This window comes from Heteronotia binoei, chromosome 8 (genome assembly GCF_032191835.1).
Source record: "Heteronotia binoei isolate CCM8104 ecotype False Entrance Well chromosome 8, APGP_CSIRO_Hbin_v1, whole genome shotgun sequence".
Classification (NCBI taxonomy): Eukaryota; Metazoa; Chordata; class Lepidosauria; order Squamata; family Gekkonidae; genus Heteronotia; species Heteronotia binoei.
This window is the reverse complement of record NC_083230.1, coordinates 110,781,129-110,799,081: the sequence shown is the minus strand read 5'-3', so window position 1 is coordinate 110,799,081 and position 17,953 is coordinate 110,781,129. Positions and strand designations below refer to the sequence as shown.

Sequence of the window (17,953 nt, the reverse complement as noted above, 5' to 3'; positions counted from 1 at the left end):
TTGGGTAGAAGAATGGGGCAAAAGATACAGCAGGGCCGGTAGTCAAGCTCTTTCCCTCCTGCTTCTTCTGCACTTTAAACCACTCTCGCTTCCTGCTTGATAGTCGCTCCGATTAATCTGCCTAAGGAGCCCCTTAGGGAATTCGACCGAAGAGCTGGCCGGATGTCTGTGTGTGCGTTCCAGCGTTCTCAGCTTTCGCTGAGGAACAAGAGGAGAAGGCAGTATTTAGCCAACACTGGAAGTGACAAACCTGCCCTTATTTAGCATGACATAAAATCGCCACGCGTTGGGACTGACAGCATCAGTATGGCAGATAAACATTTCATTATTTCTGGTCACCTCTCTTTGGGATTTAATTTACTAGTGTCGCAGCTTGAAGCTGTTTTGGGCCCCTGGGGAAATCCGGCAAGACTCGTGCCTTCAAAGCCAAACCAGAGCATCCAGCTTCCTTCTCCGATCATTACTGCCAACTCAAGCCCACCTCAATGTCCTCTACAGAGCTGGGAGCAGATGGAGCTCCTCTGGCTGGCTCTGCCTGCAAGCTCCCCCGTTGGCTGGAGCTCCCCCGTTGGCTGGTTCTGAGAGCCAGTTTGGTGTAATACTTAAGTGTGGGGCTCTTATCTGGGAGAACCAGGTTTGATTCCCCACTCCTCCACTTACAGCTGCTGGAATGGCCTTGGGCCAGCCATAGCTATTGCAGGAGTTGTCCTTGATAGGGCAGCTGGTGTAAGAGCCCTCTCCGCCCCACCCACCTCACAGGGTGTCTATTGTGGGGGGAGAAGATATAGGAGATTGTAAGCCGCTCTGAGTCTTTGATTCAGAGAGAAGGCCGTGGTATATATCTGCAGTCTTCATTGTTGTGAAGATGGAAGCCCCAGTTCCCAATGAGATTTAAAGCAAGAAGAATCCCGTTCTGGGTTCAGGTTACAATCTCAGCCGCTTCAGTGCGGAAACAAATATTTATCTAATGTTTATTCAATTTGTTTATATCTTTCTTTTCTCCCCAATGGGGACCTGAAGCAGCTTACATCCCTCTGCTCCTCTCTATTTTATCCTCACAACAACCCTGTGAGGTTGGTTTGGTTGAGAGTGTGTGACTGGCCAGAGGTCACCCAGCAAGCTTCAATGGCATGAGGTGGATTTGAACCCGAGTGCCCCAGATACTAAGAGCCCCGTGGTGCAGAGTGTTAAAGCTGCAGTACTGCAGTCCTAAGCTCTGCTCACGACCTGAGTTCGATCCCAGCGGAAGCTGGTTCAGATAGCCGGCTCCAGGTTGACTCACCCTTCCATTCTTCTGAAGTCGGTAAAATGAGTACCCAGCTTGCTGGGGGGAAAGCGTAAATGACTGGGGAAGGCAATGGCAAACCACCCCATAAAAAGTCTGCTGTGAAAACGTTGTGAAAGCAACGTCACCCCAGAGTCGAAAATGACTGGTGCTTGCACAGGGGACCTTTCCTTTTATTTCCTCCCAGATACTAATCTGACATTCTTAATCACTGCACTAAACAGGCTGTCAGAATAGAATAAAACATTGTTCTGCAATTTCGTACTGGAGTTGGGCTATTAGGGTTGGTATGGTCCTCAAGCTCTAACACCCTCCGTTTATCCTACTCATCTGGTTGCCAACAGTTATGAGCTGGCAAAAATCCTCACGAAGGTCAGTAGGCCAGGACTTTTTATGTAGTAGGAACTCCTTTGCATATTAAGCTACACACCCTTGATGAAGCCAATCCTCCAAGAGCTTACAGGGCTTTTATTTCAGGGCCTACTGCAAGCTCCAGGAGGATTGGCTACATCAGGGGGTGTGGCCTAATATGCAGAGGAGTTCCTGCTTAAAAAAACAAAACACCCTGGATAAATCTCAGAGCAGCATCTACAGAAGTTGATTGGACAAGACAGTGAAAGGAATCCTTGTTCTCCTTCTGTGTGCTTCTAAAAGGATACTTCCCATTCTAAAAGAAAGACTTCCCTTCAAGCCTCCTACTCCTTCCATTCATCACCTTCTGCTTGCTTTTCCTACTCCATCTCCTGGGGAAAAAAAATTAATGGAAATCCTATTCAAGAAGGTATTCCCACTTTGTTATCTCTTAGAAGAAACCCATATGGGGGTGGTTGGGTTGTGTAGTCTCCCACTGACATATTATTCATTTATTTCTTCATTTGATTTATAGCCCACCCTCCCCTGTATAGTAAGAGCCCTGTGGCACAGAGTGGTAAAGCTGCAGTACTGCAGTCCTAAGCTCTGCTCACAACCTGAGTTCAATCCCCGGCGGAAGCTGGGTTTTCAGGTAGCCGGCTCCAGGTTGACGCAGCCATCCATCCTTCCGAGGTCGGTAAAATGAGTCCCCAGCTTGCTGGAGGGAAAGTGTAGATGACTGGAGAAGGCAATGGCAAACCACCCCAGAGTCAGACCTTTCCTTTCCTCCCCTGTATAACAAGGCTCGGGGCGGTATCAGCAGATCTCATTTTCGGCAGGAGCTCCCAGGAGTGGAGGTCCGGAACCTCTAAATTTGATTGTGCTCTTTCTCACACCCCCCCCCCCTGCTCCAAATACTTGCTTCTGGGCTCCAAGGTTCAACCCCCCTCTGAGAATTTTGCTGAACTCTAAGATTTGACAAACTGTCTAATATTTCCCCCCACCCCCCAAAATGAGAAAAGAACCAAAACATATAAAGGAGAAAGGGGGGAAATCTTCATCATGCCACTGTGGCCACATAGAAGAAAGTAATTTTAAAAGTTCGATGCACTTGGCAAAAAGCAAAATTCTGAAGCAGAAGAGAGGAACCACAGAGGAACGCTGGTTGTCCATAGAGTTTTCTGAGAACAGTAGAGAGAAAAACACAATTGTTGTAATGCAGGTTTAGAAGGAAGACATAACAGGCCAGACCTAGCCTGGTTTGTCCGCTGAATTCCAGCTGCCTAGTCAGAAGAACTAGCTATAGGGAAGTGCTCCTTTAATTCAACAGAGGACTAACATCATTACACAGACAAACTTTGGGGAATCTCACAGCATTGGTGGAGAGATTTGAAACATAGTTAGTTGAGACCCAGGCAGAAATCCTGTGGTCGACTCATCTTCTTGAAAGCCTTTCAGAACTGCCTGATGGAGGGATGCCCAGCTGGGTGGCTAGAGATATGCCAAGAGCAAAACCGTTCTTGGCGCAAAAGTTGCCAGCCACCGCGTTTGAAGTTTCTCTCCTACGGACCATCAAAGGCAGAGTTATTCAGAAGAGATGAAAAGATCACCTGGCCCTGACTTTAGAGCAGCGAGACAGCAGAGATCTAAGCATCGCCGGAACCAATTAAAACTAGGAAACCAAAAGGTGGAACTTTAAAGCTGGCCCTTTGTTAAGGTTTAATTACAGAAACTGCATTTTGGAAGTCCTGCAGAGGTGATCGGCTCCTATTTAACAATTAATGAAAAGACGAGAGTTTTCTTTCTCTTACGAACCAGCTGGAAATATTATGCTAGACATGATATATGGAGAAAGGGGAATTAAGAAGACTGCAGATTTATACCCTGCCCTTCTCTCTGAATCAGAGACTCAGAGCGGCTTACAATCTCCTATGTCTTCTCCCCCCACAACAGACACCCTGTGAGGTGGGTGGGGTTGAGAGGACACTCACAGCAGCTGCCCTTTCAAGGACAACCTCTGCCAGAGTTATGGCTGACCCAAGGCTATTCCAGCAGGTGCAAGTGGAGGAGTGGGGAATCAAACCCGGTTCTCCCAGATAAGAGTCCGCACACTTAACCACCACACCAAACTGACTCCCTTAAGTCCGCCCCCCCCCCATTTTCTCCAATTCCTTGGTGGCAGTACTGTCAGAGGCCCCCTACTTTCTTGATCCTGTGGGCACCTTAGGAATTCTGACAGCACGGTGGGTTCCAGGGGTCATTTTGCAGAAAAAGAGACGCTGGAGCTCATTAGCACAACATTTGCATATGCCACACACCCCTGACATCACTGGAAGGTGGACGAAATTATATCAGCTCAGCGTCTACCTTCAGATGCTTCTTAAATTAGAATTATAATAATACCTGACTCCCATCATACTTTTTCAATGACTTTCTCCTATGTGGCCACAGAGGCATGAGGAAGATTTCCATCTGTCTGCTTTATCTGTTTTGATTATTCTCCCATTTTGTGTGTATGGGGAAAATATTAGAAAGTTTGTCAAATCTTAGAGTTTAGCAAAATTCTCACAGGAGGTTTGAACAATGGAGCCCAGAGGTGAGTATTTGGGGGGGGGGGTGTAAGAAAGAAAGAGCACAATCAAATTTAGAGGTTCCGGAGCTCCGCTCCTGTGAGCTCCTGCCCAAAATGAGGCCTGGTGAGTGCACCCCAAAATGGCTGGCATAAAATGGCTGCTGAAGGAGGCGGACCCAGTAACATAATGGCTGCTGCAGTTTTCCTTTAGTCACACAGTAAAGACCTTATGCTGTGCTTTTTAAAATTTCAACTTACACCACAAGAAAACATAAGCTACAAACCATGAACTACGATCCACAACATTCTCTATATCATACAAAAGATGTAGATAAAATGACCATGGCAAAACTAACATCCTACCTGCATAATAGACCAGAATCTGAATTTCAAGAAAAATGGAATGTATTTTTGCATATACTGACCAAAATTAGGCTGCAAAGCTTTGAAGACTAAAATAAGAATAAAATGATAAAAGTCTAAAAGGATTAAGAGATAGAATTGAGTAGCATAAGTTCAAAATGTTTATGCTAACAATGACTTAACATCAGAAATATCAGAATTGTCAAGAATGTTAGGGATGTCAATGTATTTATATGTAGACCAGACCAAAATCGAAAGTACATAAGTAACTTGCACTTAACAATCTAAGGTCTGTTCAGCAATTTTATAGATAGAAAAACATTATTAGATATAATTTATTAAATATATTGATGGCTTCTCTCACTTATTAATTCTTGTTGGCCAAAATATCATTGTTCATGTATAAACGAACCGTTATGGTAAAAAAAAAGGATCTAGCTATGCCGCTACATCAGTAATCCTCTATAATCATTGGCTACAATCGTATACAATATCAAAATCTTATCTTTAACATAAACTACAATCATCCATATCATATATATCATATAAGTATTTACAGGGGTGGAATTCTAGTAGGAGCTCCTTTGCATATTAGGCCACACACCTCTGATATAGCCAATCCTCCAAGAGCTTAGAGGGCTCTTAGTACAGGGCCTACTGTAAGCTCCAGAAGGATTGGCTACACATCAGGAGGTGTGGCTTAATATACAAAGAAGCTCCTGCTAGAATTCCACCCCTGAGTATTTACACTTATTTAGTACTTGTATATACTCTTGTTTTTAACCCCTATTTAAACATCTTTATTCTATCTTTCCCAACTATCTTCATAGCTAATAGTTTATTATTACATAGACATGTTGCATGGCTATTTCCTTTTCTCCATCTCTGTCCTAAGTTCATTCCTGAATCTCAACTATATACTCAAAAAATACTCTCCCTCTTTTTTTGGAATTCTAAAACCGGATTGGTGTGTACATAAGATGTCAATTTTGCCATTATCGCGCATTCATATAATTTATTCTTCCATTCTTTCAAATCTGGGCATCTTTCTGCGTTCCATTTTGCTGCAAATATTACTCTTGCTGCCATCACCATATTCCAGAGATGTTGCTTGGTAGAATATTTAGAAACATACTTTCTGGATCCATTGTGAACTTTAATATCTTTTGCATTTCTTTGTGGTGTAGTGGTGAAGTTTGCAAACTCTTATCTGGGAGGCCCGGGTTTGCTTCCTCACTCCTCCACTTGCAGCTGCTGGAATGGCCTTGGGTCAGCCATAGCTCTCGCAAGAGTTGTCCTTGAAAGGGCAGCTACTGTGAGAGCCCTCTCAGCCCCACCTACCTCACAGGATGTTTGTTGTGGGGGAGGAAGGTAAAGGAGATTGCAGGCTGCTCTGAGACTCTGTCCTTGAAAGGGCAGCTTCTGTCAGAGCTCTCTCAGCCTCATCCACCTCACAGGGTGTCTGTTTTGGGGGTGGGGAAGGTAAATGGGATTGTGAGCCACTCTGAGACTCAAAGATTCAGAGTGAAGGGGGGGTATAAATCCAATATCATCTTCTGTCCAGTATTTTCTTGCTTTCTTACATGTCCACCACCTATGATAAAATGTTGCATTTGTGTTTTGACATTTTCCAACGCACTCCGTTGTACCCTTTAGAAAACCAATGAAGGCCTCTGTCCACATTATGGCAGATAAGTAGAATCATAGAATCATATTGGAAGGGACCTGATCTCTTAAAATCTAATATAATAATAATAAATTTTATTTATACCCCACCCTCCCCGCCGAGGCAGGCTCAGGGCGGCTTACAGGACATGGCAAAAGCCCTGTTAAAACAATAAAACAAGACAATACAATTCAATACAATTAACAATTAGATATTTAAATAATCTAAAAACAGTCTAAAATATAATCTTATAGTGCTACTATCTCAGTTATAAAAATGATGGCGTGATGTTTATTCCAAGTTCCATCTCAGAAGGCTAGCCGGAAGAGGGCGGTTTTGCATGCCCTACGGAATTGGCTAATATCCCGTAGAGCCCGCACCTCTTCCGGCAGCCTCCTGGCCTGACCTTATAAAATCTCGGAAGCTAAGCAGGGCTGGTACTTGGAAGGGAGACCACCGAGGAAAACTCCGCAGAGGAAAGCAAAGCCAAACCATCTCTGCTTCTCAGTTGCCTTGAAAGTCCCTTGCTGGGGTCACCATAAATTGGTTGCATCTTCACAGCACTTCACACACATCGCAGAATGGCTACATTCAGATATCACTAAAAAATCAAAGTTAAGACTAACTGTGGCTAACTATCCAATTTTAGATCCTGGCTTGAAAATCATAGAATCATAGAGTTGGAAGGGTCCTCCAGGGTCATCTAGTCCAACCCCCTGCACAATGCAGGAACCTCACAGATACCTCCCCCTCAATTCACAGGATCCTCATTGCTGTCAGATGGCCATCTAGCCTCTGTCTAGAAACCTCCAAGGTACTTCCTCACCTTCTTGGCAGACGGTATTAGGATGTCTCTTCCGGTGTTCCTACCTCACCTTCTTTTCTTCTCCCCTTGCAGAACGTGGCGCCGTTCCAAGTGACTGTGCGAGATGACAACTGCATCGTCATTTCCCTTGAGGGCTCTGACGTCCTGAGCTCGTCTTCGATATACGTCGTCAAGATCACCGGGGAATCCAAAAACTATTTTTACCAGTTCGAGGAGTTCAACAGCACTTTACCCGCCCCTGTGGTTTTCAACGCCACCTACCATGGCCTGTATTACATAGTGACTCTCATGGTGGTGAACTCAAATTTGGTCTCCAAGACAGCGAGATCGGTCATTGTGCTAACCAGTAAGTATTCGTTGACATTGCGTATGTTTTATTCATTTTCTTGTTTCTGTTTTTTTGGGGGGGGGGAGGGAGAGGAAGGGGAGAGGGCCTTTCTGCCACCTACCCCTCTGCCAGGCTAAAGGAAGAGATTTATATTTAATATGTGGTAGGGAGGCAGGGCTTTTTTAGTAGCAGGAACTCCTTTGCATATTAAGCCACACCCCCTGATGTAGCCAGTCCTCCAAGAGCTTACCGCAGGCCCTGTAAGAAGAAGAGCCCTGTAAGCTCTTGGAGGATAGGCTACATCAGGGGGTGTGGCCTAATAAGCAAAGGAGTTCCTGCTACAAAAAAAAGTCATGGCGGTAGGGAACAGTCAATCCCTGTTCCTGATTTGAAAATGCCACAATCCCCAGAGGGCACAGCATTTCTCCTCCCCCTCCCAAGTATATTTGGTGTAGTGGTTGGGAGCCAGTTTGGTGTTGTGGTTAAGTGTGCGGACTCTTATCTGGGAGAACCCGGTTTGATTCCTCACTCCTCCACTTGCAGCTGCTGGAATGGCCTTAGGTCAGCCATAGCTCTCGCAGGAGTTGTCCTTAAAAGGGCAGCTGCTGTGAGAGCCCTCTCAGCCCCACCCACCTCACAGGGTGTCTGTTGTGGGGAGAGAAGATATAGGTGATTGTAAGCCTCTCTGAGTCTCTGATTCAGAGAGAAGGGCAGGGTATAAATCTGCAGTCTTCTTCTTCTTCATATGTATGCATCTACATGCAATGGCTGCCATGTCCCCCAGACCAGTGGCAGGAGATGGGGGATAGGGGTTGCCAGATCCAGGTTGGGAATCTCCTGGAGATTTAGAATTGAAGCCTGTGGTGGACAGGGCCCTCAGTGCGGTACAGTGTCACAGAGTCCACTCTCCAAAGCAGCCATTTTCTCCAGGGGAACTGATCAGTGTATCTGGAGATGAGTTGTAATTCTGGGGGATCCCCAAGTCCCACCTGGAGGTTGGCATCCCTTCTGTGTACCTGGTTGATTGACAGATCGATTGACTATATTTGATGGATTTAATATATTTATATAGTAGTCCAGTAGCATCTTGAAGACCAAGAAAATATGTGGCAGTGGATGAGCTTCATTGTCACACTCTAGCTGTATCTGAAGAAAGGAGCAGTGACTCCAAGCGATGTTCTGGGTTCCCTCCCTCAGTTTCTGTGGTCTTTACCATAGAGACTAGGGGAACTTCCTAGAAGGTCACTATGTGGAGGTAATTTTTCTTTCCCTTTTTAATTTGTTTGGGTAGGCAATTGGGACTACAAGACAGTAATTCCCTGTCCTGAGCAGGTAGATGGGATGCTTAATGAGAGCCAGTTTGGTGTAGTGGTTAAGTGTGCGGTCTCTTATCTGGGAGAACTGGGTTTGATTCCTCACTCCTCCACTTGCAGCTGCTGGAATGGCCTTGGGTCAGCCATAGCTCTTGCAGAGCTTATCCTTGAAAGGGCAACTGCTGTAAAAATTCTCTCAACCCCACTTACCTCACAGGGTGTCTGTTGGGGGGGGGGGGGAGGTAAAGGAGATTGTGATCACTCTGAGACTCAGAGTATAGGGCGGGATATGAATCCAGTATCATCATCATCATCTTCTTCATTTGTATGCATATGTATAAGGAAAAATTATCTTCAATAAAGTTCGATTAGAAGGCTTCTGGACATGCCAGTTTTCTATAGTTTTTGTTTGTTTGGAAATGTATTGAGCTGGCTAATATATGAGGTGAAGTTGTACAATCTTTCCACCTCAGGGAGAACCAGGCAGAAGAAGGGAAAGGAAATTGGCAGTTTTCATTCACATTCAACAGTTCACTGCTGTTCAATACCGCATCTTTACTACTGTGATTCTTCATTACCTCTGTTGTCATGGTAACCCACAAGGCACTCACAGTCCATAGCTGTCCCCTCCATTCCCTGGTGCCATATGGCTCCCTGTCTGTTAAATATCATTGGCGTATTGAGACCATATGATAGCATATTGATGAAGTATGCGCTCAGTTCAGTTCTGATGGGGCCTTCGTGACACTTAACGTGTAACTTTGATCCAGGCAGACATCTTGCTCCAAACCTGTCTGCTTTCGGCCTCCGGGGGACACAGAAAATGAGGCCACTCGCAAAGCCCGACTCTGTGAAATCGGGGCTGTCTAAGCAATTGGTCCCTTAGCTCCCCTCTGGCATTTCACAGCAAATCCTTGGGGCCTGTTGATGTGTGCCAGAGGATTACACATCACTGTCATATTTCTTTTCAGCTTTGTGGGAAGAGCACATAGTGGAAGAGCAACTATTTGAATTGAACCCTAAGTACATACAAGGTGTGTGTTCTCCTGCTTAGAACTCTCACAGGCTTGCAGTAAATGGCATTTCCAACAACGCCTCAGACTATTCTGTTAATTTTTTTCTGTCAGACACCGCCCATACACATTTTGGTGCTGCTCCTACATAAGAACATAAAAGAAGCCATGTTGGATCAGGCCAGTGGCCTATCCAGTCCAACACTCTGTGTCATACAGTGGCCAAAAAACCCAGGCACCATCAGGAGGTCCATCAGTGGGGCCAGGACACTAGAAGCCCTCCCACTGTTCCCCACCACCACCCCAAGCAACAAGAAAAGAAAGTATCACTGCCCAGACAGAGAGTTCCATCAATACACTGTGACTAATAGCCACTGATGGACCTCTGCTCCATATGTTTATCACTCCTGAATGAAAGTAGGAAAGGATATGTTTATTTATGAACATCCTTCAAGTGTCCCCAGAGATGTAGTAGTGGTGGAAAGTACTGTCAAGTTGTAACTGACTTATCTGGGAGAACCAGGTTTGATTCCCCACTCCTCCACTTACAGCTGCCGGAATGACCTTGAGATGGCCATAGCTCTCGCAGGAGTTCCCCTTGAAAGGGCAGCTGTTGTGAGAGGCCTCTCAGCCCCACCCACCTCACAGGGTGTCTGTTGTGGGGGGAGAAGATATTGGAGATTGTAAGCCACTCTGAGTCTCTGATTCAGAGAGAAGGGCAGGGTTCTGCTGCTGCTGTTGGTCCCGTAGGGTTTTCAAGGCAAGAGAGGTTCAGAGGTGGTTTGCCTTCTTCTGCATAGCAACCCTGGACTTCCTTGGTGGTCTCACATTCCAAGTACTAACCAGAGCTGACCCTGCTTAGCTTCTGAGATCTGCACGATCCAGGTCAGGGGTGGTGCAGAACTGGGTTTTTTCCCCTCCAGAAGATAGGGCCAGAACCAGTGGGTTGAGATGAAATCAGAAGAGTTTCCGGCTCAGCATTAGGAAGAACTTCCTGACTGTTAGAGCAGTTCTTCAGTGGAGCAGGTGGTGGGCTCTCCTTCCTTGGAGAGCCCACCACCTGCTTGTTAGACAGATGCTAGATGGCCATCTCACAGCAATGTGGATCCTGTGGATGTAGGGGGGAATATTTGTGAGTTTCCTACATTGTGCAGGGGGTTGGACTAGATGACCCTGGATGGTCCCTTCCAACTCTATTATTCTAGAGTATCCAAAAATACCTGAGTCTAAATGAGAGTGATCTAGATTTCTGCCTCAAAAATGAGGTAGAACAGTACATAAAACAGTACAGCCATAGTTCATCTAGACTAGGATTGCCATCCCCCAGTTCCCCATGGGGGATTCCCAGTTTTGGAGGTTCCTCTCCACCGTGGACCAACTGGATGGTGGGGGAAATCCATCCCCTAAATAGGGATGCTGCAGCACGACATCCCTGACATGATGACATCACCTGGAAGTGACATCATGTCAGGGATGTTGAGCAAGGGGCACTCTGGTTTTTGGGCAAACTCTATTGTTTAAGCCCAATTTAAACATAGAGTTTGCCCCAAAACCAGAGCATCCCCTGTGTGATGTTCCCACCCACCCCTGGAACACCCCTAAAATCCCTCCACTGGACAGGCTAGGGGACCTGGCAACCCTAATCTAAACTAGAGCCCTGCTCTGCACAATCAGATGGTCACAGAAAGCACAGGGCTGGGGATCCCTGAACCAGTATAACCCATATGGTGGTGGAAGAAAGCACCATCAAGTCACGACCAAATTATGGTGACCTTGTAGGCTTTTCAAGACATTTGCCATTGCCTGCCTCTGCATTGTGCATGGGATAGAGAAGGCAGAGAAAGAAGTACTTTTCTCCCTTTCTCTCAATAGGAGAATTCGTGGGCATTCAATGAAATTGCTGAGCAGTCAGGTTAGAATGGATAAAATGAAGTACGTCACCCAAAGAGTGATTAACACATGGAATTCTCTGCCACAGGAGGTGGTGGCAGCTGCAAACATAGACAGCTTCAAGAGGGTACTGGATAAACATATGGAGCAGAGGTCCATCAGTGGCTATTAGCCACAGCATATTGTTGGAACTCTCTGTCTCGGGCAAGTGATGCTCTGTATTCTTGGTGCTTGGAGGGAAGGCAATGGTGGGAGGGCTTATAGTGTCCTGGCCCCACTGATGGACCTCCTGATGGCACCTGTTTTTTTTTTTTGCCACGGTGTGACACAGAGCATTGGACTGGATGGGCCATTGGCCTGATCCAACATGGCTTCTCTTAAGTTTCTTATTGTGACCGTGGACTTCCGTGTGGTTTCCCATTCAAATACGAATCAGGGCCAACCCTGCTTAGAGATCTGATGAGATCCAGCTAGACTGGGCCATCCTTTTCTTATTAAGTTGGCCTCCAATTAATCCCTCAGGGCTTGTCAGCCATGGCCACCTAAAGTCCCGGATGAAAACATTCACAGGTCGTTTTCGCACTTAGCGTTTGCTCCCCTTATTCCGCGGCGCAATTATGTCCGGATCATTTTTCTCGTTTTCCCACTAGTGACTCTTTGCGGAGTCGCCTTCCCTGAAGCCCCGGCTCAAATCGTTTTCCCACTGGCATCGACTTGAGTTCGATGCCCTGTCAATCATTTTTTTTTAAGCGCAAGTCTGGTTGCGTAATGACGTACTAACGTACTAACGTAACATCGAGCTGTTCCCTCCCCTTCTTTTCGTGGACAAACCGCATCACGTGTGCTGCTGCTGCTTATGGATTGGCTGCAGCTGTAGAATCCTCCACAGCCCTTTATGTATTAACAGAAGCATTCACAGTGGAGAATCCTAGCACTAGATTCCCCCCCCCCCAAATTCTGAAGCACTAGATTCCCCCCCCAAATTTCCTCCGCTCTCTTTCCCCTCCCCGGCTGGCGCTTGCAACGGGGACCTGACTGATTCCTGCTGCCAGAGCTCCCCCCCCCCGCCCCATTCTCTCCTTCCCCTTCTGTGGCGCGTGTGAAGAGCGAGCTCGCGTCTATTTTCTAACCGAGCGGAATGTAGCCAGGGAGAAGAATGCAGGACTCCAACTTCCCATTTTATACATGGCGATTTTGTGCAGGTCCAGAAATCCTGGTGGCACAGCTGAGGGAGGCATTCCCTTTTTAAAACACACACACATGAACGCTTTGGCCCGCACCGGCACTAGATTCCCCCCCCCCCAACAATGGTCGTTTTCGCATTATCGAGATAACGCAACAGCGAAATAACGCAACTAAAGTCAATAATAATAAAAAAAAATTCTAACGAAACCAATTGAAGTGGCAATTGAGGCTATTCCAGGAGGGTTTTTTTTTTTCTATTTGTAATTTCGAAATATCGCTATTACGCAAAACTGTGAAGTTTAAAAAAAAAATGGCCGTGCCGGCACTTTGGGGAAGCGCCGCGAAAGGCTGATGATTGGCCAAGGGGGTGGATGGGGTGGGAGGACGGAAAGGGAGAGGGTGCCGCCCACACAGCAGTCGATCCGGCGTGGATGGATTTCCCACAGAAAACTCCGCGGAGTGGATCCGGAGTGGATCCGGAGGTTTTCAAAAACTCCGGAAGGAGGTGGATCTAGATACTCCGGCGTGAAACCCCTGCAGCGCCGGAGCAAACCGCAGCGCCGGAGCAACAGGTGGGAAAACCAGGAAAAGATCCGGAGGTAAATGGGGTGCTACGCCGGAGTAAACGCTAGTGCGAAAACGGCCACAGAGAGAATAACAATCTTTCATTCTTTTTTTACTGTCTTGTCGATCAGTTATAGAGCTAGCACTAAGAATGAAGCCTTGTAGTAGTGCACAAATTTATCCATCCATAGCTGAGCATTCCCTAATGTTTTATTAAATTTATAAAGCCAGGATAATTTATAACTAATCCTAAAGGAGAAACATCTGGGGATCACGTTTCTCCATTTATTCCAAGTAATTAAATGTTGACTAAGAATCAGTTTTTTAATTACCAGCCATCTCTGCAATTTCTTAGAGAGGCAGGAAAGCACTGTAAAGGGGGAGTCAAAAGGAATACAGTTCAATATAATACCGGGGGTCTATCTTTGTATCCAACCATTTCATTAACCAAAGCAACAGTTCTGCTGGTGTATAACTAGGGATACCAGGATGCCCGCTATGGCAGAAGGACTCCCACTGATTACTGCTGTGACCTCTGACACCCCAAGTGGCAATGAGGGAGAAAGAAACCCCTCCAACCAGGGCCAGCGCTGGGGCTTTTGCTGCCCCCAGCAAGGCTCTGCCCCCTGCCCCTCCAGTGGGGGAGGGCCCCCAGCACCCACCCAAATGCTGGCCTGTTTGCACAGAGGGCTGCTCTTGAGAAGCCCTCCATGCAAATGCCCCCCTGCTTGACCTCCCTGTGGTGCAGGGCAGCCAAGCGGGGCCAGATGGCCTCATTTGCATGGAGGTCTCCTCTTAAGAAGCCCCCTGTGCAAACGCCCACACCCCCACTTTACCTCCCTGTGGCGCAGGGAAGCCAAGTGGGGCTGGATGGCTCCGTTTGCACGGAGGGCTCCTCTTGAGGGCCCACTCCCTTATTTGACCTCCCCGCAGCACGGGGAAGCTGAGTGGGGCTGGATGCAAACCGCTTTCTGACTTTCCCGTGGTGCGAGAAAATCTCAGGCAGGGGGAAAAGGTGGTGTGGGGCTTCTGCCTCACTCTCAGACTGCCTCCCCTGCAAGGGAAGGCAGCCCTAGAGCGAGGCCAAGCTTCCCCTTTCCTCCACAGAGTCTTGTTTGGGGGAAAGATGCCACGGGCCAGCTGGCATGTGGGGAGGGGGCGCTGCTGGCCATGTGGCACCCTAGACAGCTGCCTACATTGCTACTCCCATACGCCAGCCTTGCCCCCAACATCCTCTGCTCCAGTGTGTCACTTCCAGGTACAACCCAAAGTGACAACGGGTAGCTCTAGGAATTACCGGAAAATTTATGGGTTTTGCTGATATAACTGATATTGAATGCCCACCTACCCTCCATTGCTACCCCTGAACTCTCTCAATGGTTGCAGTTGGGAGAGACTGATAGTATTGCAAAATAGGAATGTGATATAGAGTTTCTGAGCCTGGCAACCCTATGTATAACAGTGAACAAGGTCTGACCTCCTAGTCAGGACTCGTTCGCATTGATTGAACAAAATACTCGTCTACTTCAAGACACCTTGAAAATTCCAGTTAGTACAGAACCCTGCAACCCAGTAACACAGAGCACCATGTGGGACGTGTGTCAAGTCGGCAGATTCAATAACGAGTCATTGTTGATACAAAGAAACTACTTTATTGATACTGGTACTTGAGGATAGGCCAACATTGAAAGACTAAAGAATAACCTGTAAATGCATGGCATATATGGGACACTTCAAAGGGATTCCTAAGGGGGGGAGGATTATGCAGGGCACATTCACACATTGATGTTACCAATTCGTTCTCAGGCCTGAGTGGCCTTGATCGTAGTAGACTCCCAACTCCCTTCTGTGAGCCGAGCCTGAGAAGGCGCAGATAAGGCTTTCACATCTTTCCATTTCAAAGCAAGGACACTCACTACAAGCAGGGGGGGAAGGGAAGGTACAAGCTAGCAGCAGTTGAATACACTTTGGTTCTACCCAGAATGCTCTCTGACTGAGCCAGAGTTACAGACAGACTTGACAACGTGTGAGTAACAGCCATTTTGCAGATATTCCATAGGTTACCAATGAGTCACCAAGTTCAGTTTAAAGGTCTAGTTATCACCTAGTTACCACCTGAATGGTCTCAGACCCACATATCTGTAGGACTGTAAAGTTACTGCTATGTTCATCTTGGGGGAGGGAAGCCTTCTGAAGGTGCCACCCTGCAAATGGGTAAGATCGACAGCTGCCCATTGGCATACATTCTCAGTTGGGGCTTCCACCATGTGGAATGGTCTTCCTCAGGGCTTTTTTTTGTTGCAGGAACTCCTTTGCATATTAGGCCACACGTCCCTGATATAGCCAATCCTCTTGGAGCTTACAATAGGCCCTTTACTAAGAGCCCTGTAAGCTCTTGGACGATTGGCTATATTGGGGTGTGTGGCGTAATATGCAAAGGGGTGAATTGACTGACAAATGGCTCACCAGAGCTTCAGGAACACCATCAGAGGAAAATTAGGAGAGGCCTTCAAGCCAGAAGGCACAGTGCCCAGCAGCACAGTGCTAGCAGCACAGCATTGACCCAACACCAGTAGCTGTCAGGTTCTGTGTAGCGCTTATCAACTCAGCCTCTTTGACTTGAATAAAATAAGGACTTTATTGAAAAGATACATGTTCACAGCAAGATTTTCTTGTTAGACCTGACCTCATAGGGTAGGGCCAGAAACTTATGCTGTAAGTATGACAGTTAATGACATCAGCAACTCAAGGTACACGGAAGTGGTGGCAAAACATTTGAATCATTATGTGCCCAGTCCCACCCCCACCCCCAATAGTCACTTTTTTTGAAAATGAAAATCCATGCTATTCTCTCCAGCAGTTCAGATAAACACCTTTGTTCAGGGCTGGCCTGCCCACTAGGCAAACTAGGCATTTGCCTAGGACGCTGGCAGGGCAGGGGTGCTGAATTTGGCCCTCGCCCCACCTCCAAGGCAAATCCCTATTTGCCTCCCCCTCCCTCTTTTCCTCACAATTTTAATGTCCCGGAACAGGCAGTGAAGCGCCGTGCTCCCCAGGCTCTTTAAAGGCCACCCCCCACCGATCATCTGATCAGTGGGTAAAACTGCGCCAGAGGCCAGTGGCTCCTATGCTGGCCCTCAGGTGCACTCGTGTTCAGTGTGGGGCAGCTGCAGCTGGAAGGACGAGTGAGCCGCTGCCTCCTCCTCCTCCCCATTTCCTCCCCATGCGTTCCAGGAAGGAAGTGGGGAGGAAGCGGCAGCGGCTCACTTGTTCTTCCCACCGCCGCTGCCCCCATGCTGATCACGAGTGCGCCCGAGGGCCGGCATAGGAACTGTCGGCCTCTGGTATAGTTTTACCCGGTGATCAGCTGATCGGAGGGGGAGTGGCCTTTAAAAAGCCCAGGTAGTGCCCATTCCCAGGCATTAAAATTGTGAGGAAGAGACGGAGGAGGAGGCACCACGGAGGGGGGCGGGGGCGGCGCAGGGACAGCACAGGGGGAGGCGGTCTCAAATTCAAGGGAGGCCATGGCTTACTTGTGAATCTGCTGCACACGCCACTCCATTGTAAGATTACCTGGGTTAAATAGTGAGCAAAGGAAAGCACAGCATAGCTGATCAGTAAATACGTTATAAGAAATAAAATGTGAAAGACATTTATCCAGTGTAAGTAAGCAACACTGGAAATTGGCTGACATAAAATCGTGACAAGAAAACTTTTCTTGACCGCAGCGAGGATGCGTGCTTATAGGAGCAGGACTGAGGTGGCCAGTAGGTACATGATACAATACAGGTGAGTTTAGCAGTTTTGTGGGACTTAAAGCACCAGAAAAGGGAGTAACTGTGCGGAAGCAACTTGACCATTAGCTACTGACCTTGCTGCCTGTACTCTGGATTGATCTCGTATCTGACCTTGGCCTGTATCTAGAAACCTTGTTATTGGATTTCCCTTCGGACTCCAAGCCGTGTTGTCTAGCCAGTGTCTGAACCTTAGAACTGTACTCAGACCAGCTCCAGCATCTGGACACTACCTCTGTGTGCTTACTGTGTGCCAGAAATCAGGACAACCAAGATCTGAGTGACTGTGACAAAAATCGTGGCTTAACAAACTGAATGTCATTAATATAGACTGTAGTTTTGCATTACGTCTTCTTCTTTCAAGAAATTAATGCATCCAACCCATCAAAAAGATGGTGGTATCAACGATGAGATGTTATTAGAATGAAATAAGAATGTTAGTAAAATATTTATTTCCCCTTTAGATCTTCTTCTTGACCTTGACAACAAAAGCCTGCTTCAGCATTTCAGATCTTTCTTGAGTTTAGAAACCAACATTTTTATAATTAATTTGAACCAATTCCAATAAATAATTAACAGGCCTGTGTCTTTGTTTTGCACCCACGCTGAATTGAAATGCTGCGCCTCGGATGATATTGTTTGCGAATAGATCGGATTTTGGCTTGTCAATGTAATAGCTGGATATGTCAGAAACATCTGGATAATTGGCAAGAAGCTCCTTATTGATTGCAGCGAATGTAGTGAGATGAGAATGTCATCTGCATATTGATATAATTTGATTGCGGTGGTTAGTTCTTAAAATG

At 46.9% G+C, this 17,953-nt stretch overlaps 1 protein-coding gene across 1 annotated transcript in view; it reads left to right on the top strand.

Moving 5' to 3' along the window:
- The window catches only part of PTPRO (protein tyrosine phosphatase receptor type O), a 258,979-nt gene that overhangs the window by 121,409 nt on the left and 119,617 nt on the right, over positions 1-17,953 (top strand). The window contains exon 2 of the mRNA XM_060245875.1: positions 7,136-7,409. Within this exon, the coding sequence (XP_060101858.1) occupies positions 7,136-7,409 (274 nt within the window). The remainder of the gene's footprint in view (positions 1-7,135; positions 7,410-17,953) is intronic.